General features: G+C 36.4%; 1 protein-coding gene and 1 pseudogene across 2 annotated transcripts in view; both read left to right on the top strand.

The window, feature by feature from the left end:
• Positions 1-21,176, top strand: part of LOC131149620 (AUGMIN subunit 2) — a 47,110-nt gene extending 25,934 nt beyond the window's left edge. For both annotated transcript variants that reach the window (XM_058100235.1, XM_058100236.1), the window contains exons 5-7: positions 52-120; positions 249-362; positions 20,516-21,176. In XM_058100235.1, the coding sequence (XP_057956218.1) occupies positions 52-120; positions 249-362; positions 20,516-20,884 (552 nt within the window). In that variant the 3' untranslated portion in view covers positions 20,885-21,176. The remainder of the gene's footprint in view (positions 1-51; positions 121-248; positions 363-20,515) is intronic.
• Positions 21,177-22,418: 1,242 nt separating this feature from the next.
• On the top strand, positions 22,419-23,706 carry LOC131148304 (protein WALLS ARE THIN 1-like; annotated as a pseudogene).
• Positions 23,707-24,447: the final 741 nt, after the last annotated feature.

Raw genomic sequence — 24,447 nt, 5'->3', positions numbered from 1 at the left:
TTGATAACATTGGTAAATTAACTGCTAAACATCAATTTAAAATTTTGGCAGGACCGGATTATAGCTCGTCTTCAACAACCATATTCACTAGATTGCATCCCAGTTGAAGCAGAATATCAGGTCTGTCCTTTAAAAATGTATATTGTCCAAATCTTGCTTGAAGGCTATTTAATGGTTATCATAGTTCATTTAAATTTTGAAAAGAGTACATTCCTAAAGTTTATGGGATCTTTTCCTTGGCCCTACAGAAACAATTTTCTGAATTACTGATGAAGGCTGCAAGTGATTACGGTGCCCTGACAGCATCTGTTGCAGACTTTCAATGGAGTCAGAACTTCAAGGAACCACCTTCAGTGTGGGGGGTATGTGGAAAGCATTATGATCTTCATATGATAGATTCAGAGTGCATATTATGGCCTATTAAATCTCTCTCTCTCTCGCCCTCGTTCTCTCTCCTGAAGGCACATCTTTCTTCCTTTTGTAGCACACATGTTATGTTCTATAATATTACTTGTCCTATGCTGATTAATTCCACTCTAATATGGAGCACACATTATATTGCACTGTGTACTCTTGTTGTATTTATTAAGGTAGACTTTTTGAGATAGAAAAATTTGAGTTGTTAGGAATCAACATGTACATTTTTAAATTCATTTTTTTTGGTTAAAAAAGGTAATATTCAGCTGAAACAAGGATGTTGAGATGGATGAAGTCAACACAGAGAACTATAGTGAGTGGAAGTTGTTAAGATTATTTGATTTGCAAGAAATGGAAAGTCGATGTAATTGTGACTGAAGTAGGAGACTATTATTCAAACTAGAAGGTGCTACTAAAATGAGGAGATGTCAAGATAATTTGATTTGATTTGTGAGATATGAATGCCAGCACAAGACTATGACGACCAAAAAGGAGTTGGTTGAATCATTGTGAAAAGGCATCATGGTCGATGACTTGATAAATCCAAGTCTCTAGATAGAACTGAATGGCGAAGAAATTCATACTCCAACCAACTGCACCAAAGTAAATTCATTTTAAGGCTCCATTAAATTACATATTACATGAGAATTAGGAAGTCTTAGATACTGCAGGAAAAGGGAATCTTTAAAAAAAAAATAGTAGCCTAGGATTAGAAAGTGATGGAACCATGTGATAATTTAACCTTAAAGGAAAAAAAAAAAATTAAATAGCATCAGAAGCTGTAAATTTCATTATTTAGTATGAAATCATGTGAAAAAACCTGAATTCAGTTAGAATAAAACATTTATTGTAATCCATTGATCTCTTCATACCTCACTTAGTTGGGCATAAGGCATGGTTTGTTATTGTTGTTGTATTGATCTCTTCCTAGGTTTTTGAAACAACGGTAATCTACCTTGTACTGATTAAAAAAAGGTGATCTGCTTTGGTGTTTGAGTTAAATCTTTGACCCTCATTCCAGCTTAGTTTGCTATGCTAAGTGGCTAAAGACTTTGATTTGTTGCTGGTGTGGATGTTGATCACAGCTTTTTGGTAGAAGAAGAAGCTTTAGTGAGAAAAGAAAAGATAACAAAACAATGAAGGAGAACAAGAAGTCCTCTATAAAAATCAGAGAAAATTAAAAATGAAGGCAATTTAATAAAACCACCTAATCTCAGTTAACATCTTGAAAACAGCATGCCTTAATGCAGCCAATAAAGCCCATAGACCAAACACAACCATCACTCCTACTAGAGGTTTTCCAATCCTCCAAAACAATGAGCGAAGAAGACAGGTCGTGTGCCTCTCTATCATTTAATCCCTTCTATAATGGAATTCCAAAGAAAGGGAATCCCTCAAAAATAAGAAAAGAATAAATCACATCATTGTGGAAAGAAAGACAATACAAAGGAGGAAAGGAGCTGGATGAAGCATTCCCCCACCCAAACGTCTTCCCCAAACCTAATATGGTTGCCTTTACCCAATTGAAACTTTGTTAAAGAAGAAAAGAAGGATAAATCTGCAAAATGAACCTTCAAGGACTCTGAAGAACTTCTTAAACCCAAATGGCATCCCACCCATTGTCCTGTATACCATATTTACTTTTTATTAGTTACCGAAGGGAATTCACCTCCAAGTGAAACTGCCACAACTATTAGCCAAGAGGGCAGTGTTTTAGACACCAAAATTACCAAGACCCAAGCCCTCTCTTTCCTTTGACATACACACCTTCCCACTTTTAACCAAGTGATCTCTCCTCTCCCCTAAACCTACCGAAGAAAATTCCTCATAGCGCTCTCAAGCTTTTGAGATACATCTTCCTGGATCCTAGAAAGAGATAAGACATATAGAGGAATGGTAGAAAGATTGGTTTGTATAAGTGTGTTTGATCAAAGTGGGTGCCAAACACCTTTTGAGATAGATGCCTTACTACGCATGGGGTGTTTATGTGAAACATGAAATTATAGGTGGAGAATTGTGGAACTCATAGAAATTCATAGAAAGGAGGGAGAAAAAGAGAAAGGTGAACAGACTCATATTGGAAAAGGCAAGGAGATATAAAGGAATAGAACAAAGATAGAGGATAATAAGAGAGAGAGAGAGGGATAAAATGGCATTGGGTCGTTTAGCACTGGCTAGTTGTATTGATATGTTGAATTGGATTGATGGTCCTTCGCTAGAGTGCCATTACAATTATTTATTCTTCCTCTTGGTCAAACCTGGAGTTACAAAAATGACCCCAAATTCTTACGTTGAATTTTGCTAGTCTAGTTTTTCATATGCCTGAGAGGCTCATTTATCATCAATAGATCCCCCATTTTAAATTTATGACATTTGACTTTTTGCTTATTTATCCTTTTCTAGGACTAGCTATCTTTGGAACATGTTTATAGCCAACTCGTTCCCTTTTTGACTATAACTGAACTAGTCAATGTTTTGGCAATTACATTTGCTTGGTGTTTTTAAAATTCTTGTATTCAAGTCGTCCTTATGACAGTGGTCGAGGTGAGGCCTCAATTTCGGGAATGGTTCTATTTTTCTTGTGCTTTGAGTGATGCTCAATTGTTCTTGCCTTGTTGACCTTCCTTGTAGCTCCTCAGGCTTTGACGATGTTGATTTTGCCTCGCTTCGACGACCTTCCATTTTAATTCCTTAGGCGATTACCTTGCTTGGGTTATTTCTTTTCTTGTGCTTCACCTGTGCAACTTCCTTTGTAATTCCTCAGATGGTTGGGTGATAATTGGTTTGCCTCGCCTAGAGGGCTGTCGTATGCCCTAAATAGTGTTTGTCTTGGCTTACCTAACCATCATTACACCTCTAAGGTATGATCGAGTAATTTATCCTCATGCAAATATCTAACCCTTATTTTCTATTTGCCAGAACTTTGCCTGTTATGCACTTAATGTCCTAATTTTTTCACACACGGCCGGTCCCAAGCCCGGGTAAAGGAGGAGGGTTATGTTAGGTAGCTGATAGCCAGCGTAAATTTTGTCAGATCACTATGATATGAATCCTTACCGAATATTTGCTGAGGTGCCCCCTACGAGCAACGCATTGCACTTGTACCACTTGGTGTAGTGAAAAGTAGGCGAGGGTGGGCTAGGTTGTCGCCCCGAAGTGACGCGCCGTGTTGGCGCCTAGGTACGGTGTCAAATATGTGAGGGTTCTTGCATCATTTTGGATGTGGGCAGGTAAAGAAGCTAGTTTAGGAAATTAGGATTAGATTAGCAATTTGGAATATAGGGACACTTGTAGGTAAAAACATGAAAATTGTGGACACAATGATTAGAAGAAAAATTAATATAATTTGCCTTCAAGAAACTAAGTGGGTGGGGGAGAAAGCGAGAGAAATTGATAAATCAGGATTTAAACTTTGGTACATTGGAAAAGAAAAACACAAGAATGGAGTAGGAATTATTGTAGACAAAAGCTTAAAAGATAGTGTTGTTGATGTAAATTGAGTAGGTGATAGAATTATAAAAATCAAGATGGTATTAGGCCAAGAGATAATAAATATCCTCAGTGCTTATGCTCCTCAAGTAGGCTTAGCAGAAAATTTTAAGAGACAATTTTGGGAAGATATGGATAGTATTATACAAGGCATACCACAGATTGAGAAAATATTCATAGGAGGAGATTTGAATGGACACGTTGAAAGGGATAATAAAGGTTATGAGAGGATACATAGAGGATGAGGATATGGAGACAAAAATGAGCCTGGGGAGATGATCTTAGATTTCGCTATGTCATATGATTTTATTACAATGAATACTTGCTTTAAGAAGAGATAATAACACTTGATAACCTTTAAAAGTGGACAAAATAGAATTCAAATAGATTTTTTTTAACTAGGAGGGTAGATCGTTTATCATGCAAGGATTGTAAAGTTATTCCAGGTGAAAGTTTAACTACACAACATAGAGTCTTAGTGTTAGATATATGTATTAAAAAATGGAAGAAAACGGATAAAATAAACCAATGTAAGAGAACTAGGTGGTGGAGCCTAAAGGGAAAAAAATATAATAAAATTTAATGATAAAATGATCAAAGATGGGGATTGGACAATAGAGGATGGGATAGATACAAATACTCTGTGAAGTAGATTAATTAGCTATATTGAAAAGATAACAAAAGAGATTTTAAGTGAATTAAAAGATTCTTGAATAGCAAAGAAAGTTGGTGGTGGGATAAAGATGTCCAAAAAGCTATAAAGACAAAAAGAATTTGGTATAAAACGTGGCAAAAGTGTAGAAGCATGGATAACTTTGAAAAGTATAAAGAGGTGAGAAAAGATACAAAAAAGGCCATTAGTGAAGCTAAACATAGATCATTTAATAGTTTGTATGATAGGCTAGGTACAAAAGAAGGGAAAAGAGATATATTTAAACTTGTTAAAGTTAGAGAAAGGAAGAGTAAGACTTAGGAAATGTAAAATGTATAAAAAGGGAGGATGATATTGTCTTGGTTAAGGACGAAGATATAAAAGAAAGATGGCGAAGTTACTTTAGTAAGTTGTTTAATGAAAACCAAATAGAAGGCTTAAATTTAGAATTGACAAATGAGGGAAAGACTAAAAATATGAGATTTATTTGCAAAATTAGAGTTAATGAAGTTAAGTTTGTACTTCAAAAGATGAAAAATGGAAAACCTATAGGACCGGATAACATCCCAATTGAAGTTTGGAAATGCTTAGGTGATAACGGAATTATATGGTTAACTAATTTATTTAACACAATTATAAATACTAAGAAAATGTCAGATGAATAGAGGAAAAACACTTTAATACCTATATACAAAAATAAAGGAGATATTCAAAATTGTAATAACTATCGTGGAATAAACTTATGAGTCATACAATGAAACTGTGGAAAAGGGTAGTTGATTAAAGATTAAGGCTAGAAATGAAGGTCTCAGAAAATCAATTTGGTTTTATGCCTAAGAGATCTACCATAGAAGCTATATATCTTTTAAGAAGATTAATAGAAAAGTTTAGAGAAAAGAAGAGGGACTTGCATATGGTATTTATTGACTTTTAGAGAACATATGATAGGGTACCTAGGGAAGTTTTATGGTGGGTTTTGGAAAAAAAAAGGTGTATGTAGTAGGTATACTGATGTCATTAAGGATATGTATGATGGAGTAGTGACTAGTGTAAGGACTATAGATGGAGAAATTAGAGAATTCCCAATCACCATAGGTGTACATCAAGGATCTGCTTTGAGCCCTTGTCTTTTTTGATTTAGTGATGGACCAACTGACTAAGAACATTCAAAATGAGGTTCCATGGCGTATATTGTTTGCAGATGATATTGTTTTGATTGATGAAACTAGGGGTGGAGTAAAGGCTAAGTTAGAACTATGGAGAGGAGTTTTGGAATTTAGAGGCTTCAGGATAAGTATAAATAAGACAGAATATAAAAAATAATTTCAATAATGGTAGGAGGATATTGGAGACAAAGTTATACTTGATGATGAAGAAATAAATAACACTTGTGGTATTGAAATTGAAGATGATGTAATACATAGAGTTAAAGCAGGTTGGGTAAAATGGAGAAGTGTTTCAAGTGTGCCTTGTGATTGTAGAATACCATTAAAATTAAAAGGGAAGTTTTATAGGACGACTATAAGACCAACTATGCTATATGGATCAGAATGTTGGGCAACGAAGAAATATAATATCCAAAAAGTAAAAGTTGCTGAAATGAGAATGCCTAGATAGATGAGTGGTATAATACTGAAAGATAAATTAAGGAATGAACATATTTGCGGTAAGCTAGGTGTAGCTTCCATATAAGATAAGGGAGGGATGACTCAGATGGTTTGAGCACTTGCAACGTAGGCCACACAGTGCGCCAGTGAGGAAGAGTAAGTTAGTTACTGTGGGGGGCAGTAGAAGTGGTAAGGTTAGACCTAAAATAACTTGGAATGAGATAGTGAGCAAGGATTTAATAGCCTTGAAATTGTCAAAAGAAATGGTCCATGATCTCATAAATTGGCAGAAAAGGATTCATATAACCGACCCAACCTAGTGCGACTTAAGGCTTGGTTTGTTGTTGTTGTTGTATTTTCTATTTGCCACGAGGCCAATGGCTAGATTGTTATCATCATCTTCCAAGGGGATCCACAGAGATTGCACAAATAATGTCCCCATGTTTACCCTTTTTAAGGGCAATAATTGCCTGCAAAAGGCGTGATCATGATTCCTTGGTCGTATAGGATTCCAAGCCTTGGATCTTGGCCATGTGATATTGAGATCTCATTAAACTTCAGCCATTGATGATCAGCCACCATGATATAGTAACTTTAGTTTGCCGAAGATGTGTTTCTGCCGCTTTGGCCAAGTGGCAATGCATGCCACCATTCGACCTTGAAGAATATTCAATTTTATATTCTTAGTTTATTGATTTATGATGATCGACCGTCATGATAATAGCAACTTGGTTGGCCAATGGATGGTTTTTGGCCAGTCTAGTTGAATGGTAGTGCATGGCATTAATTCCTTTTTCGGCCTTGAAGAATATTAATTTTTTTAGGCCAGATGATTTCTTGATCGAAGAGCACATTTGACCAATCATGAATTAAGAACATAATCTGAGCATCCTAGACCCAATTTGGGCTACAAGCCAAGGAGTGATTCTCGACCAACTGTGAATAGTTTTGTTGTTGAATGTGCCAACATTAGGTTTTTGTTTAACTATCCAAGCCCTAGTATAAGGATTCAAACCTACACCATATGCTGGTTTAGGATCCTTCTGATCTTTGGGTAATCTTAATTCTTAAGATCACTAAAGCCTTCATCATCAATAGGCTTCGAATTCTTGTCTGAATAGGAGTTCTTTAATTCTCGATACTCTGCAAGGTTGGATTCCTCCTTCTCATGTTGGGCTTGGATTCTTCCTCTCCTTTAATGTAATCAGCTAGTAGAAGACTCTTGTAATCCTTATAATCGATAGTGTCTATAAAAAGATTTCACTGTCCTCCATGCTATTGAGTTTGGCTGAAATCATCAGTGATGGTTAAGCCAGGAAGATATAATGGAGTGACCAGCACTTGCCCCTCAGTGTCTACCTGACAAAAGAACAAGTTAGCTGAACCCATACAGATCACTATGGGCAATGGTTTGATGATACCCACGAAAGGACTGGGGTGAGCTGCAGCTGTAGTTTCTATTGTGGACCTTGTAGCCCAGAATGTCTTTCTGCATGCTCTCTACCCAAGATTTCCTCTCAACCTTCAAATCATTAACAATCATCTCCACTGTAGTCAATACCTTGTGAGAGGGGTGAGAAACCAAATGGGGATTTTCTTTAGCAATTTGTTGCTGAATCATTGCCAAGTCAATATCAATGAGTTTGATTGGCATTGGCAGCATTGTGCCTCTATTGATAATTTATCCTACACCTCTAGTAACTGGTAGCATGAAGAGTCTTGTTAGGTGTTGTGCCAAATAAGTGTTTGACCAAAATGAGTACCAAACACCTTTTGGGATGGTGGCATGGGGGTGATTGGTTATGAAGCTGGTCAATATAGATGGTAATGGGATCAATATGCCAGTCTTCATCGGAGGTGTTAGGATAGATGCCTTACTACACAAGGGATATCCCGGTGGAATAGGAAATTATAGGTGGTGAGTTATAGAAATCATAGAAATTCATAGAAAGAGGAAGAAAAAGAGGGAGGTGAACATGCTCAGATTAAATGGCAGAAGGCCGTTTAGCACCGAGATAGTTGTATTGATATGTTGAATTAGATTGAAGGTCCTTAATAAAATTGTCACTAGCGTTATTTATACCCCCTCTACGGAAAAATTGGAGTTGCAAAAATGATCCCCAGCACCTTGAATTTTGCTAGTCTAGTTTGCCGCATGCCTGAGAGGCTTATTTATTATCAATAGACCCCCTTAGTGTGAATATTTATGATATTTGAATTTTGGCTTATTTTTCCTTCTCTAGAACCAGCTATCTTTGGAACATGTTTATAGTCAACTTCTTCCCTTTTTGACTATAATTGAACTAGCTTATGTTTTGGCAACTGCATTTGCTTGGTGTTCTTATAATTCTTGCATCCTAAACCTTATGACAATTCTCATAATTCTTGACTCTTTTGGCCACCACTCTTACCCAAATTAAATGTAAGACTGGAAACTCTCTCAAAGACATGCAATGTATAGTGAGAATGTTAACAAAAGAGTCGACATATTCATATAAGAAAAAATTTCATAAACTGCAAATGAATCACTACAACCTCCTCATTACTCACCTTAATAGCCCTCATACCCTCCTTATCTACAACCCTAGCTATCATTCTACTCAGTACTGAGAGCATCCACAGTGACAAACAATAAGGGGACAAAGGATCTAAACTAATCTTAAGGCTGTCCATTAATAATCACTGGAAAATGAGAATGAGTTAGACACCCCTTATCCAATTCCTCCCCCTATCTCCAGAAACTTTCTTCCAAAGAGCCCTATCCAACAATTCCCAGCTAACTCTGTCATAGTCCTTCTCAATGTCCAATTTAAACACAACGCCTTCCTTCTTTCTATACCAAACAGCCTCCACATCCTCATTTGCAATCAAGATAGCATCCACAATCTGCCTCCATCCAACAGCAGTTTGAGCAAGATAAATAGTATCACTGAGGACAGAATCCAGTCTATTAGCAAGCACCCTGCAATGATTTTATATTACACTAGATAGGAGTCTGGTGGAAAATGGAAAAAGTGCTACGTTCCGGGATTAGAGGGTTTTAAGTTGTCGAGAAAACTAAAATTTGTCAAAGAAAAACTGAAAGTTAAAAAGCTGTTTAGGGATTAGGTTAGGGGAAAGAAAAATGACATTTTTTTTGGAGATTAGTCGTTTGGATAGACCGGAGGAATGTCGTTTATTAGGGGAGGAAGAGTTAGAAGGGCTGACCTTAGTAATGATTTGGAGGTGCTTTTAACGAGGGAGGAGAGGAGTTGGTGTTAGTAGTCTGGAGTTAGTTGGAAAATAGAAGGGGATTGTAACTCTAGGCTCTATCATAGGGTGGCTAATGGGAGGAGAAGGAAGAGCCTCATTAAGGAGTTGGAGGCTGATTAGGGGGAGGTGGTGAGAGATCATAAGCAAATAGGGGAGGAGGTTGCAAATTTGGAATTTCTATAAAGGGTTGTATTGCGACGAGTATAAGAATATATTAATGGTGGAGGGGCTGGATTGGAAACCTATTGGAGAAGAGGTGGTTAAGTGGTTGGAGAAACCTTTTGATTTGGGGGAAATTAGGAGGGCAGTGTTTGATATGGATAGAGATAAAGCAGTAGGCTCAGATGGTTATACATTGGCTTTTTTTCAGGACAACTGGGAAGTGGTTAAAGAGGATGTTTAGGATTCATTTGAGGAATTTCATAGGAATGGAGAGGTGTGCGAGAGCATGAATTCTACTTTCATTGCTTTAATTCCTAAAAAGGATAGGTCTGGAAGAGTGAAGGATTTTTGGCCAATCAGCTTGGTGACTAGTTGATGCAGGGGCAGCATCAAGGTACTGCAGCCATGGAGAAATTAGAAAAGAAGGGGAAAGGAGGAGAGAGGAGATACAAGGGGGAAACTTACTTCCACTTCAATTCAAATTCATCAACAACTAACTTACAACATGGCTTTCACACACTATTTATAAGAAAGACTAAACACATAAAATTACACACATACCCCTAAAACTGCATGAAACAAACGAACCCATTGTTTACACAAATATTACAAACAACCCCCAAATACACGTAATACTATACTAATTAATACTACACACACATAATAAACTACTAACTAAACCCAACAATTCCTCAACCCTACTCTTCTTAATTATTCTCCAGCAAGGATCTTCCCAAGGTCTTGCTTCTTGTCCTACATCAACTCTCCCCCAATTAGAAAAAAAATTGGGCCCGAATTTTGAAATGTTGAAGGATCAAAGGGGAGAAGCAAGCTTGGACTCTTTGAAAGCTAGTGCTTGAATGAGACAAGAAACCAATGTCCATTGGCAGCACCATAGACTTGACTTGAGAATTAGCATCAATGAACTCATTGGGGATGACAAACTCTGCAATAGGAATGTTTTAAATACTTTGGATGCCTTCAAACACATTCATTGCCTTGTAGTGTCTTCAAGTTGAGTGACTTTGATGTGATCAATAATCTCAGATTCTTTGTCTTGGTCGGATGGCAGAGCATGCCTTTGGATGATTTTCTTTCCATTATAATGGAAGACATGCGTGTTCTCATGTCCCTGAATCACACCCAAGGTCGTAAATTTCAATTTTGAAGCTCCAAAAGTACAAAAATGTTGACAAAAATTTCGATTTCGATGTTAATTTTGATTTCGATTTGAAAAAATAACAGAAATTAGTAGTAAAGCATGGAATTCTTTGTGAAACTTTAGAAATGTTTAACAAACATAATAATATAAGTTTTAGGACTAATATATAACAAATTAAATACATCTATGTTTTGTATGAGGTGGAAAAGTTGTAAAATAGTATGTGTATCAAATATATTTGTGAAATAATGTACATTAAACATATTCAGTTAATACAAATGAAATTCATAAATCATTTAAATATTATTTATTATACAAATAATGATAATTTAGAAATGAATGGTTAAATAAAATGTTACTGTAAGTTTAATTTTTCTATAATTCAAAAGCACTTGCAGTAATATTTTGTTTTGATAAAATAAATAAAATAAATTAAAAGAGAAATTTCACTTCACTCCTAAATCTCTCATTTGAATTTCGACAAAATTTCATTGTATAGTTAAAATTTTGACAAGTTTCGTTAAAATTTCGAGATTTTGATAAATTTTGGAGGATTTGTTGAGATTTCGACGGAAATTATGCAAGACGGAAATCGACTACCATTTTGATTTCAAGGGTGATGGAAATCGGAAATTTCGATGGAAATTTCGACAATTTCGTGGAAATTTAAAACCATGATCACACCCAAATCATCTAACCAAGGAGAAACAAGGACTGCATGGCCAATCTTCATAGATATGATATCACACGAAACATTATCGAAGTAAGCATCCATTTGGATAGGAACCAAACATCTTTCATAGACATACAAGGCAGTGTTATCGATCCAAGACATGTCATAAGGCTTTGGATGGGATTCTGAATGAAGTTGCATACGAATAAACTCCGTTTCTAGAAATGACATTCATAGGGTATCTTTCATCAAAAATGAATTTGCAGACTTTTTCCTCGCACTCAAAAAAGGTATGGAATGACTTGATATTATGCTTAGAGTATGACAAAAGCCATTCATTTTCCCAGGAAGTTGTCACCAAATTGCTGGATTTATTCATACATACTGCAACTATATCACCAAAAGCCTTAACACAATTTGCCCACAAGCCTTACTCCCAATTTCTCAAAAACTATCTTTAATGCACCTTTGATATTGATTATTGTGCTCAAATGAAACAAATTCACAAGGAAAACTCACTAATACAGGGATGTAAACTGATTTTTATTGTTGGCAGTGACAAATCCATGCTCCAAAGTGCTGATGGTACCCTGGTACCATAATTGTTCAATTTCTAGTCTTTCGTGTCAAATTATTGCACTTGCTTGCAATAAATTATGTCCACAATCAAAATATCACCTTGCAGGTCAAAATGTTGTAGATAAATTCCAAAATCTTGTGGCTGAAGCAATTCTTCGCGAGACTGCAAATAGCAGAACATTGTGAAAGTTTCCCAGTTGCAGGTCACTGGTGCGTGGGGTGCGTGCGCTGCTGGCGAGATACCTTTGGTGATGAAACCCCAGGAGAGGGTAGATCAGGGAGTGAGGATTGCAGTGATGGTTGTTTTGTGAGGAGAGAGATCAGAAAGTTAAGAGTTTCGAAGGGCTGACGACTGGAAAATATTTTACCAGCGCGTGGGAGTCACTCCAATGTTCGGATGGCAAAGAAACTTCAGAGTCTAGGGTTTTGGGGGTTTCCGTTTTTGTTGGTGTGGGTGGTGTTGTAAAATCTAGGATAGAAATTAGGGTTTTGAAAAATGAGACAACTGGAATTTTTGAATTTGTTCAGAAACTGCTTTTTGATTTTTTTTTTATAATATAAATACTGAAGTTTTAGAACAGAGATGAAGAAATGAGAGACTAACAGAAAGGGAGAGTGATTAGTGGAGAGAATGGAAGATGAAAGAATAATTTCAGAATGCAGAGTATCAGAGGAAGGAGAAGACAAGAATAAGAAGAAGAAGAAAGAAGAAGGGAGAAGGAAATAAAGAAGGATAAAACTGCTGCAGGCAGAGCAGTGGGTTAAAAAAAGAGCAGAAAATAGAGGGAAGGGGCTGCTGGACAGCAGAGAGCATGGTTCGAAATCGCGGTCGCAGGTAACGTCGCGTAACGGTCGCGGGACGTGGGAGACACGGGTGTTACGTAACGGGAAGAGGGCGTAATGGTCGTGAATTTTTTTCATGCATGCACAACCATGCCAAAATCGAAAAATAAGCATGAAATCCATTAATACATGATTTTTAATGAATTTTAAAGGTCTTTATTCAACCTACAAATGTTTTTTAATAGGCATTATGATTTTTATATTAATTTTAGTGCGCTGTTTACAAAAAAAAAAAAAAAACATATTTTTTAATAATTTACATTACTTTAAAATTTACAATTTAACAAAATAAATATGAAATTGTAAATCTTACAATTTAATTATTTAAATGGTAATAGACTTGAACTTGAGTCACTTAAGAGTTGAGACTTGACTAATTGTGTACAAATTAGAATTTATTATAAATTGTAGATCTAATATTAAATTATTAATTGTCAAGGACCTCAAGGTATTAAAATAAATAAATATGTAGAATATTAGTTAATAATTTTTTACTAAATCTGTACTCTAAGTTTCTACATTCTAACTCTCTAAGAAGTAACTCTATAAATTTTATATTTTAAAAACTTTATACTATTTTTTTTATTTTAATTAAAAAATTATACTTATACAATCATTAATAATTTGCAATTGTTAATTTGTATTCTAATTAAATAATAAATAAACTAAATTTATATACTAATTATATTTATAAACTGAAATTATAAAACAAAATTTACAACTTATATACTAATTAGTAATTAAATAAACTGAAATTTATAATTTATATAAACTATAAATTGAAATTATAAAACAAACTAAATTTAAAACTGAAATTTACAATTTATATACTAATTAAATGAACTGAAATTTATAATTTATATACTAATTAAATAAACTAAAATTTAAAACAAACTGAAATTTACAATTTATATAAAGCAATAAAGCATAAATTGAAATAATAAAGCAGAATAAATTATTAAGCAATAAAGCATAAATTGAAATAATAAAACAACAAAAATACTACATACCCACTGGCCACCACCCACTTCCCAGTTACCACTTACCCACTCTTGACTCCCACTCCCACGGAAGCTGCGACCCTGCGACTGCGAGAGAGTTGTTGGCCTGCTGCAGCTGTAACCTGCAAGCCTCCAAATTTTGGAGGAATCGAAGGCTTCGAATGGAGGAATCGAAGGCTTGCTGATTTTTGGGTTCTTGGACGAAGGAGACGAATTACGGACTGAGAGAGACGAAGCTATACGAAGCAGATTTTGGGGGTTTTAGGGATTTCGAAGCTTCAGATCAGTAGATCGAAGCTGTACGTATGAAGGAGACGAAGAACCGAAGAGTGATTCAAGTGAAAAGGGAACTGAACTCAGCTTGCAGACGACAGATGTAAGGGTTTGAAGGCTTGAAGCTGCGTAACGGACGTTACATTCCATAACGTTAGTGTAATGGCCGTTACGGGCTGTTACGTTTCCCTAACGGCTGTTACCCATGTGAAGTTTTGGCTCGCCGCTAATGCGGCCTGAAACGGTATCGGAGACCTGTTTTTTCGTTATGTAACGGCCGTTACGCTACGTAACGACCGTTATTTAATACCATGGCAGAGAGAACAGGGAAAGAGAAGGAATGGAGAAGGCAGAACTGAGATGGGGGATGAAGGGAATAAGAGGGAAGCAGAAGACTGGAGGAGGAAGAAGAAAAGAGAAGAAGAGTGAGGGAAAAATTGGGGACTGAAATGGAAGAAAGAGATTGTGGTTGGGCTCTGATACCAAATGATGCAGGGGCAGCATCAAGGTTCTGCAGCCATGGAGAAATTAGAAAAGAAGGGGAAGGGAAGAGAGAGGGGATACAAGGGGGAAACTCATGTTTACTTCAATTCAAATTCATCAACAACTAACTTACAACATGGCTTTCACACACTATTTATAAGAAAGCCTAAACACATAAAATTACAAACATACCCCTAAAACTACATGAATTACAAAAAAACCCATATTTTACACAAATAATATATACAACCCCCAAATACACTTAATCCTAGACTAATTAATATTACACACATAATAAACTACTAACTAAACCCAATAATTCCTTAACCCTATTCTTAATTATTCTCCAGCAAAGATCTTCCTAATGTCTTGCTTCTTGGCCCACATCACCAGTGTCTATAAGTTGTTGACAAAGGGTCTGTCAAAAAGGATTAGAGAGGTGCTGGGGGGCATGGTATCCATGGTGTTACGTAATGGCCGTTACTTAACGGAAGAACAGGTTGTCGATACCGTTTCAGGTCGCATTAGCGGCGAGCCAAAAATTCACATGGGTAACAGCCCGTAACGGCCGTTACACTAACGTTACGAAACGTAACATCTGTTACGCAGCTTCGAGCCTTCGAACCCTTACATCTGTCGTCCGCAAGCTGAGTTCAGTTTCCTCTTCACTTGAATCACTCTTCGATTCTTTGTCTCCTTAATACGTACAACTTCGATCTACTGATCTGAAGTTTCGAAATCCCTAAAACCCCCAAAATCTGCTTCGTACAACTTCGTCTCCCTCAGTCCGTCATTCGTCTCCTTCGTCCAAGAACCCAAAAATCAGCAAGCCTTCGATTCCTCCAAAATTTGGAGGCTTGCAGGTTGCAGCTGCTGGCAGGTTGCAGCTGCAGCAGGCCAGCAGCTCTCTTGCAGTTGCAGGGTAGCAGCTTCTGTGGGAGTGGGAGTCAGAATGGGTAAGTGGTAACTGGGAAGTGGGTGGTGGCTAGTGGGTATGTAGTATGTTTGTTGTTTTATTATTTCATTTATGCTTTATTGCTTAATAATTTATTCTGTTTTATTATTTCAATTTATGCTTTATTGTTTTATATAAATTGTAAATTTCAGTTTGTTTTAAATTTCAGTTTATTTAATTAGTATATAAATTATAAATTTCAGTTCATTTAATTAGTATATAAATTGTAAATTTCAGTTTTAAATTTAGTTTGTTTTATAATTTCAATTTATAGTTTATATAAATTTTAAATTTCAGTTTATTTAATTACTAATTAGTATATAAATTGTAAATTTTGTTTTATAATTTCAGTTTATAAATATAATTAGTATATAAATTTAGTTTATTTATTATTTAATTAGAATACAAATTAACAATTGCAAATTATTAATGATTGTATAAGTATAATTTTTTAATTAAAATAAAAAAAATAGTATAAAGTTTTTAAAATATAAAATTTATAGTTACTTAGACTCTTAGAGAGTTAGAACCTAGAACCTAGAACGTAGAAACTTAGAGTACAGATTTAGTAAAAAATTATTAACTAATATTCTACATATATATTTATTTTAATACCTTGAGGTCCTTGACAATTAATAATTTAATATTAGATCTACAATTTATAATAAATATACACAATTAGTCAAGTCTCAACTCTTAAGTGACTCAAGTTTAAGTCTATTACCATTTAAATAATTAAATTGTAAGATTTACAATTTCATATTTATTTTGTTAAATTGTAAATTTTAAAGTAATGTAAATTATTAAAAAATATGTTTTTTTTTTGGTAAACAACGTACTGAAATTAATATAAAAATCATAATGCCTATTAAAAAACATTTGTAGGTTGAATTAAGACCTTTAAAATTCATTAAAAATCATGTATTAATGGATTTCATGCTTATTTTTCGATTTTGGCATTGTTGTGCATGCGTGAAAAAAATTCACGACTGTTATGCCCGCTTCCCGTTACGTAACACCCGTGTCTCCTGCGTCCCGCGACACCCGCGACCGTTACGCGACGTTACCCGCGACCGCGATTTCGAACCATGATGGTATCTATTGCCCAATCTGCTTTTGCTAAAGATAGGCAGAGATTAGATGCTGGTTTCGTAGCCAATGAGGTATTCAAGAATGTGAAGAGGAGAAATAAAAAGGTTGTCTTTAAGTTGGATTTTGGAAAAAGCTTTTGGTGTGGTAAATTGGGGTTTCCTAATGAAGGTGCTTCAAAGAAAAGGATTTGGGAGTCTTTGGTGTAAGTGGGTAGGAAGGTGCCTCAATTCTGCCAACATGTCAGTGATTGTTAATGGCCTAGGGAGTGGTCTGACATTTCATGGGGGTTGAGACAATGCGATCTGTTATCCCCTTTCTTCTTCACTTTTGTTGTGGATGTCTTGAGTAGGTTGGTATCCTATGCTCATGATTTGGGGACTATTAGCAGTTTTTCTATAGGTAGAGAGGATGTGGAGCTGTCTCATCAATGATGCTGTGAAATCTTCTAAGATTCTTGTGTTAAAATTTTTGAGAAAATCTCGGGTCAAAATCAATTTGTCCAAGAGTGGTTTAGTGGGTATCAATCTGTGTAGTAGAGATTTTGAGACTTTTATATCTTTGGCAGGTTGTGAGTCCCTTTCTTGGCCATTAGCATTTCTTGGTCTTCCTCAAGGGAGTAGTCCTTTGTTTGATGATTTTTGGGATCCCATGATTGAGAGAGTGAGCAAATAGATTGGAGGGATGGAAGAAGGTTGTTGTTCGTTAGGAGGTAGAATTACGCTTATTAGCGCTTCCCTAGCCGACATTCACATGTATTTCCTATCCCTTTTCAAATTACCTGCTAGGGTGGCTAGGAAGTTGGAAAAAATTATGGGACCTTTTTGTGGTCTGCTACTAGTTAGTTGGGAAGCTGTTAGGAGGCCCAAGTCAGAGGGGACCCTGGGACTTGGTAATGTGGTTTCTAAAAAACATATCTTTTATTGGGAAATGGTTATGGAGGTTTCCTTTGGAACCCAAGTTCTTATGGCATGAAGTTAGAGAGAGTAAATATGGTTTGCACAAGAATGGGAAGGATCCCTATGGAAGTGGCACTGTTACTCATGCAGGTCCTCGGAAGGTTGTTTCACAGGTAGCTTGTATTTTCTTTCTACTCACTTTTTTCAAAGTAGGGATTGGGGATAAAGTTCGTTTTTAGGAGGATATTGGATTGGTGAGTCTTTGTTGGAGCTGTTGGCATGTTTGTTTAGATTTTCTTCTCTCCATGTGGCACCTTTTTATTTCAATGAGGGGGGCTCTTTTCTTGGGATTTCCATTTTTTTAGAAATCTCTACGAAAGAGAGGTTGATGAGTTAACTTGTTTGCTGAGTGTGTTGGACTCGTCCTTGCCAAATTTGCTGTGGGGACACAAGGCTTTGGATTGGGAACACACTTCAAAATATTTTTTTCTCTAATCTTACTGAATCCACAAATTCTAGCCCTTTCTTGTTAAACAAAGTTGTCTGAATGGTAGTTGTAGATTAGCAGCTCAAGGAGTTGCATCGTGGGAGCCGATTGGGGACACTCTTCAAAGTAATTTTTTCTCTAATCTTACTAAATCCACAAATTCTAGCCCTCCTTTGTTAAACATAGTTGTCTGGAGAGTAAAGATCTCATTTAAAGACTGGGCTTTTGTTTGGACCCTCATACTCAATAAGATCAATATTGAATGATGTGTTACAGATCAGGAGGCTCTACAAAGTATTAAGCTTTACAACCCAGCTGCACACAAGGAAGCATTTTCACAAGTAGTTGGTGTGCAAGAATCTGCTTCTGCATAATCTGTTATTGCTGTATATTTTTATTATTCCCTTTTTCTGTTTACTCAACAACCTCTAACAAATTCTTTCAGTTGTAATATTCCTTTTTCCTGTATATATATATATGCAATTATCAATGAGAAAGTGGCGAGGAGCATTCACAGCTTATCTTCTTCTTATTCTCTGCCGCTATTCTTCTTCTTCTTCTTCTTCTTCTTCTTCTTCTTCAACATGGTATCAGAGCCTTCTCAGACCTCTAGTCTCTCTGATCCTCCCTCAATGGCAGCGAGTCTGTCATCTCCCTCTTCCCCTCACTTCTCGGCTGCTCCATCCTTCTTGCACATCGTCACCACCAAACTCTTCACCGATAACTACCTGCTGTGGAATGCCCAAATCTCAGCTTATCTTCGTGCACAGGATCTCTTCGCTTTCGTAGATGGCTTGTTTACCCCTCCCTCGGAATTTCTTTCCAACTCTTCCCAATCGAACCCAAAACCCAATCCCGGCTATCATTCCTGGAGGCGTACTGATCCATTGGTTCTCAGCATCCTTTTCTCTTCTCTCTCAGACTCCATTCTCGGCCACGTACTATCCTGCCAATCTGCTCATCAGCTTTGGACCTGTCTTTCATCCATGTTTTCCTCTCATGCTCATGCCAAGGAATTCCAGATTCGCTTCCAGCTTATGAATCTTTCCCGTGGTGACCAGTCAATCACAGATTACTTTGGCAAGGTTTGTTACCTTGCCGACTCTATTGCTGCGACAGGTACTCCTCTCTCGGACAAGGATCTGGTTACTTACCTGCTCAATGGCCTTGGCCCCGTGTATGAGCACTTCGTCACCAGCGTCACCACTAGATCGACCCGTCTCTCTCCCTGAACTCTACCAAGTGCTCTTTATACATGAATCCCGTCTTACTCTCAACACCAGTCAATATATTTGTATGCTGTGCAGTGGTTCAAATGAGAATTCTAGCCATTTATTTCTTCATTGTAAGGTGGCAAGACACGTGGAACAATCTGTTTTCATTTTTTGGAGAGGACTGGGTGGCTCTGGAATCTATCTCTGACTTTTTGAAGGTCAAGTTTTGGGGCTTTGGGAAGAATAAACCAGGAAGGAACTTTTGGGTCTCTGCAGTTTTCACTGTGCTATGGGTGCTATGGATTCAAACGAATGCCTGAATTTTCAGAGGAAAAAGACCCTCCTTTCTTTTTTTAGAAGAAACTTATTTTTTATGCTTATGTTTGGGCACATTCTTTTGGGTTTTTTGAAGGTCTTTTGTTGTTTGATGTCCAAAGAGATTGGAAGGTGACATTAATGTAACTGTGTTTTTTGTCTTTTAGCTCTCTGTTTTACTGTTTTTTGTCTGTTAGCTCTCTGTTTACCGTGAGGATTTCTCATCTTCCAGACACCTATAATTATTTTTTTCTTTAATAGATTCGTTTTTGTTATAAAAGAAAAGAAAAAGAAAAAGTAAAAGAAACTAATATGCTGAAACTCTGATTACTTTAGCTGTACGCTACTTAGGCACCGAGGCAATAAATATAGAGTTAATAATCTTTTCTTTCCATTACCATGAAATTCATGAAAAAACCCTTCATTAGATATTCATCACCACATCCCAACACTCTTGGAAAAAAGTTGTTGAACTCATCAGACACGAGCCTTATCCTTCTCTAGACTAGACACTACTTAAAACAAGGCTGAAGATAAATGCATCCAAAAGCCCAAACCACTCAATCCTGTATCCTTTTTATGGGCACCAATCTTGGTGCTGCAGCATCAAAATTCTAAGAAACATTCAATGTAGTCGCGACAGTTTCTGATATTTACCCAAGAATATAAAATGATGTCATGTCAATTTCTGATATTAACCCAAAATAAAATATAAATGATTTCCTTTCTTGAAATTGTAAAGATGACTCGATAAACATTATGACACAAAATAAAGATGACTCAATAAATGTTATGACGCAAAGTAAAGATGACTCAATAAATGTCATGACACAAAATAATGTAGGCATTGAGTGATGAATAGATAACAGTATTCAGTAGACGAAAGTTAAAACTCTGATAATATTACTACATTTCGGAAGGACAACTTTGTTGTTCATTGTGATTTTGTTGTTACTGATGCAGGAAATGCTCCGCCCAATCCCTGTTGCTCTGGCATCATGCACTCGATTCTTTGAAGCTATGTCTGCAATGAGAGAATCATTTGCCACACTTCAATGTTTGAGAGTGGGTAATTCCCCTTCCAGCTTGTCCACAACACCAGCCAATGGCCACTCTCAAAGATTTCCTGCCGATTCTGAATGTGTAACACCACCTCCGTGGAGAAACGAACAGAGCTTCGATGATTTGGCTCTGGGAAGCTTGAGGAGGCATGAAACTGTGCGGCAAGAAGCGGAGGATGAAAATAGTGAAGTGGGTGATTCAAATCCGGTTGATGGCGCGAGCCACAGGAGATTGTCTTGGCCTCCTTCAGTTAAAAAGAGTGGTTTATGAGGGAAATAAGCCAATTATTGCTATGCCACTCGAAGATTATCATTTTCCTTATTGAAATGTTAAATGTCGCGCGCAATATCTGTAGGTGTGATTGATTTCTTCTTTCCATTGGTGTACATTTTTTTTATTTGTATATGACATGGGAGTTCATGTTGTGCAGTGTTGGGGGAAAAATTTTCTTTCGAGTGAGTGTCTTAACATGCTTTATACACAGATAATATGCATGAAAATTATTTTTCACAGCTAAACGTGATATCTTATTAGGTCCAAGAATAAGATTTTTGTTTCATAAGACTTTATCTTTGTTTGCTTGGTTCATCAAAGTTTTTGAAAATGTAATTGATGTTACATGATTTGAGAAAATATGGGTATTTTAATAAGATTGTCTTTTGTTTGATAATATAGAATCCATACTTTTTGAGTTCGAATTCGTGGGATTTTGACGATACAATAAATTTAAATCCTAATATTGAAATGTTTCTATATCTCACCTTACTCCTAAATATTTAGGAGCTTAGTATTTAAATCCTAATTTGAATTTGGGTAGATATAATATAAACACATTGAGTTTTTGTTTAAATCTACATAAACCTAAATTTAAAATTTAAGAGTCATGCTTTGAAACAAAAAGATTAATCGTGTTCCTTGTAAGGTCACTTAACATATAATATTTAAATGTCTATAATCTATGAGCATTTTATAATACAATATGCGTCCACTTTTGGATGAGTTGATGCTATTCATTTTAAGAAAAATTATCACTTGAGATGTCAAAATGACACATTCATTTAATATTTTACATTAATTCCGTATTTGCAAATATAAACTTTAAATTTTAAATTTAAATCTTTTACAAATATAAGTAAAATATAACACAAAATTACAATTAAATTTCTTTTAAATTCATATAAATTTAAATTTAAAATTTAAAATTCATACTATCAAATATAAATTTAAATTTTGAAATTAAATTTTATAAATTTAAATAGAATTTGATATAATAGTGTACACTAAAATTTTTTAAATTAACACAAATATAAATTCAAACTCTAAAATAGGTAAATACTATTTTAATAAATTTAACAAATTATATGATGCCTCATTCTATAGACTGACATCACATGATCAACGCATAGGCCAATGCAGCAGCCAGCAGCTGTGGTCCTCCTTGAATCTACATGTTCTGTTGAGTCCTAATAAATGACATGCAAAGGGAATTCATGTGTTGATGCGTGGGGCTAAATCTCGCTCCAGTCAGTGAAATTTGCATGGATTAGAAGAATAAGGCACTTCATGTGAAGTGAAGGTAAGGTGGTGTACTGGTATGTGTGTGTTTCTTCTTCTTGGTTCGAAAACTAGGCGGAATGGTTGGGGATGGGATCATCGTCGTCTGCCTCGTCGGGAGTGGAGAGCGGAAAGCAGGTGTCTTCGCCGCCGGTGCTCCACAGAAAATTAGCCTCAGCTCTTTCTTTTTTAATGACCTCTCTTCCTCTCTACTAATTAGCTAGCTAGCTAGTGTTTGCTAGGTTCGTTAATGCTGGACACAACTAGTGGGTCGGCAGCAGCCTCAGCATGTGGCGGCGCAGGGAAGAGATGGTGCTCGTTGCCGGAGAGGGTGCAGCTGCACATGGCCATGCTGGCCCTGCAGTTCGGCTATGCTGGCTTCCACGTTGTCTCTTGAGCCGCCCTCAACATGGGCATCAGCAAACTCGTCTTCCCCGTGTACCGCGACATCATCGCCTTCCTTCTCCTCCTCCCCTTCGCTTATTTCCTCGAAAAGTAATTCCACATATTTACTAATTTAAATATTAATTTCTCCTAACTTCAAAATTTAACCATTCTTGATAACTAATGATCCATCTTCATTTTTTTTTTAACTTTTGGTGAATCATCAGGAAGAAGGGGCCCGCCATCACTCTTTCTTTTCTTCTTCAGTTCTTTCTCCTCGCCCTTGTTGGGTGCGTATTCCAAAGACGTACATTAATTTAAATAACGTGTGTATACGAAATTTTTGTACGAAGAAAGTAACCATATATTCTTTTTGGTCAATATATATATACATAATTCATAGAATAACGGCAAACAAAGGGTTCTACTTGCTGGGTCTGGACAACACTTCTCCAACTTTCGCATCCGCCATACAAAACTCTGTCCTAGCAATCACCTTCCTCATGGCAGCCATCCTCCGGTAAGACCCTCAATCTGATTAGACACCGCCTGTACTTTCGCCGGAAAACAAACCGGGATATATATTTTTTAACATGTGTATGCGTTTTTTGAATTTTGTAGAATAGAGCAGGTGTGGTTGAACAGGAAGGATGGGGTGGCGAAGGTGGCGGGGACGGTGCTGTGCGTGGCGGGGGCGACGGTGATTACGCTGTACAAGGGGCCGACGATATACAGTTCGGCACCGCCGTTGCACCAAACGACGCCGCTTTTCTTGGCGCTGGGAGACGCGAAGGGTAAGAATTGGACGCTGGGGTGCATATACCTGATTGGGCATTGCCTGTCATGGTCGGGTTGGCTGGTGCTGCAGGCGCTGGTGCTCAAGAAGTACCCCATGAACTGCCTTATTCTTCTGATCCATGCAAGATTTGGCCGCCACGCGTGAATTCCCTTTCCGGTTTAAATTTTGCTACTTGATTTGTTTAGATCTCGTCAGAATCATTTGGAGAATTATTTTCTCAAAAAATATATTATTTAATATATATATTTTTTAAGAAAGATAAATCGGAAAAAAACTCCAACTATGGGCTCTCTGACCGTGGCATACGCTTTCCAACACTCCACATTAATTAATTAATTAATTAATGAGTTTACCATTCCTTGCACCTTAATCTTTTTTTTTTTTTTTGCGCCTCCTATTTTAGCTAACTGCGAAATCAGATTATTGTCTTTGACTGCCACATCTTCAATGCCTTTTATGACATATGTATTTAAGGGTGCCATTCCTTCCGTAGATAAAATAATATAACAAGTTTAAAGTATTGTTAGGTGGGATTGGTTGTCCTAACGTCTTAGGGCTCGGATTATTATAATTTGAATTGAATCGTCACTAACCTATTATTCACTTAGGTACGTTTAGATAACTTAATTACTACTTATTGATTGCTCTTTAAACTATTCCTAAGTCAAAGAACTAGCAGTCTCAGTCTGTTTTACCAGAATTGGGATCGAAAGTTCAGTTATATGAGGAGAAGCTATCAGCACTCCCTTCACACCTGTTTTATGAATAACACCTAATTAATTATGAATTATTTTCAAATTAAATTTAATAGTATTTAATTAACTTATTTGAAATAAATAAATAAATAAATAAGAAAAATTAAAAGGGAAATTGAAAATCAAAGTGCAATTAAGCGGGTGAGACCTTTGCCTCAGTTCTGGGCTTTGTTGCTTTCGTGCCCTTTCCTGACCCCTATCTAAGATGAAGGCTCTCATCACACGTAGCTACTTCGAAGTTAGAATCTCTAAATCAGTCTAATGAGACCTCCAAATGAGGGGATCTTGTTAGATAAACCATTCTTAGAGCTAATACATGTGAGGTCTAAAATACATTTTTA

The sequence above is a fragment of the Malania oleifera genome, chromosome 2 (assembly GCF_029873635.1).
Source record: "Malania oleifera isolate guangnan ecotype guangnan chromosome 2, ASM2987363v1, whole genome shotgun sequence".
Taxonomy (NCBI): Eukaryota; Viridiplantae; Streptophyta; class Magnoliopsida; order Santalales; family Ximeniaceae; genus Malania; species Malania oleifera.
Note: the sequence above shows the minus strand (reverse complement) of the source record. Positions and strands in the feature narration are given on the sequence as shown.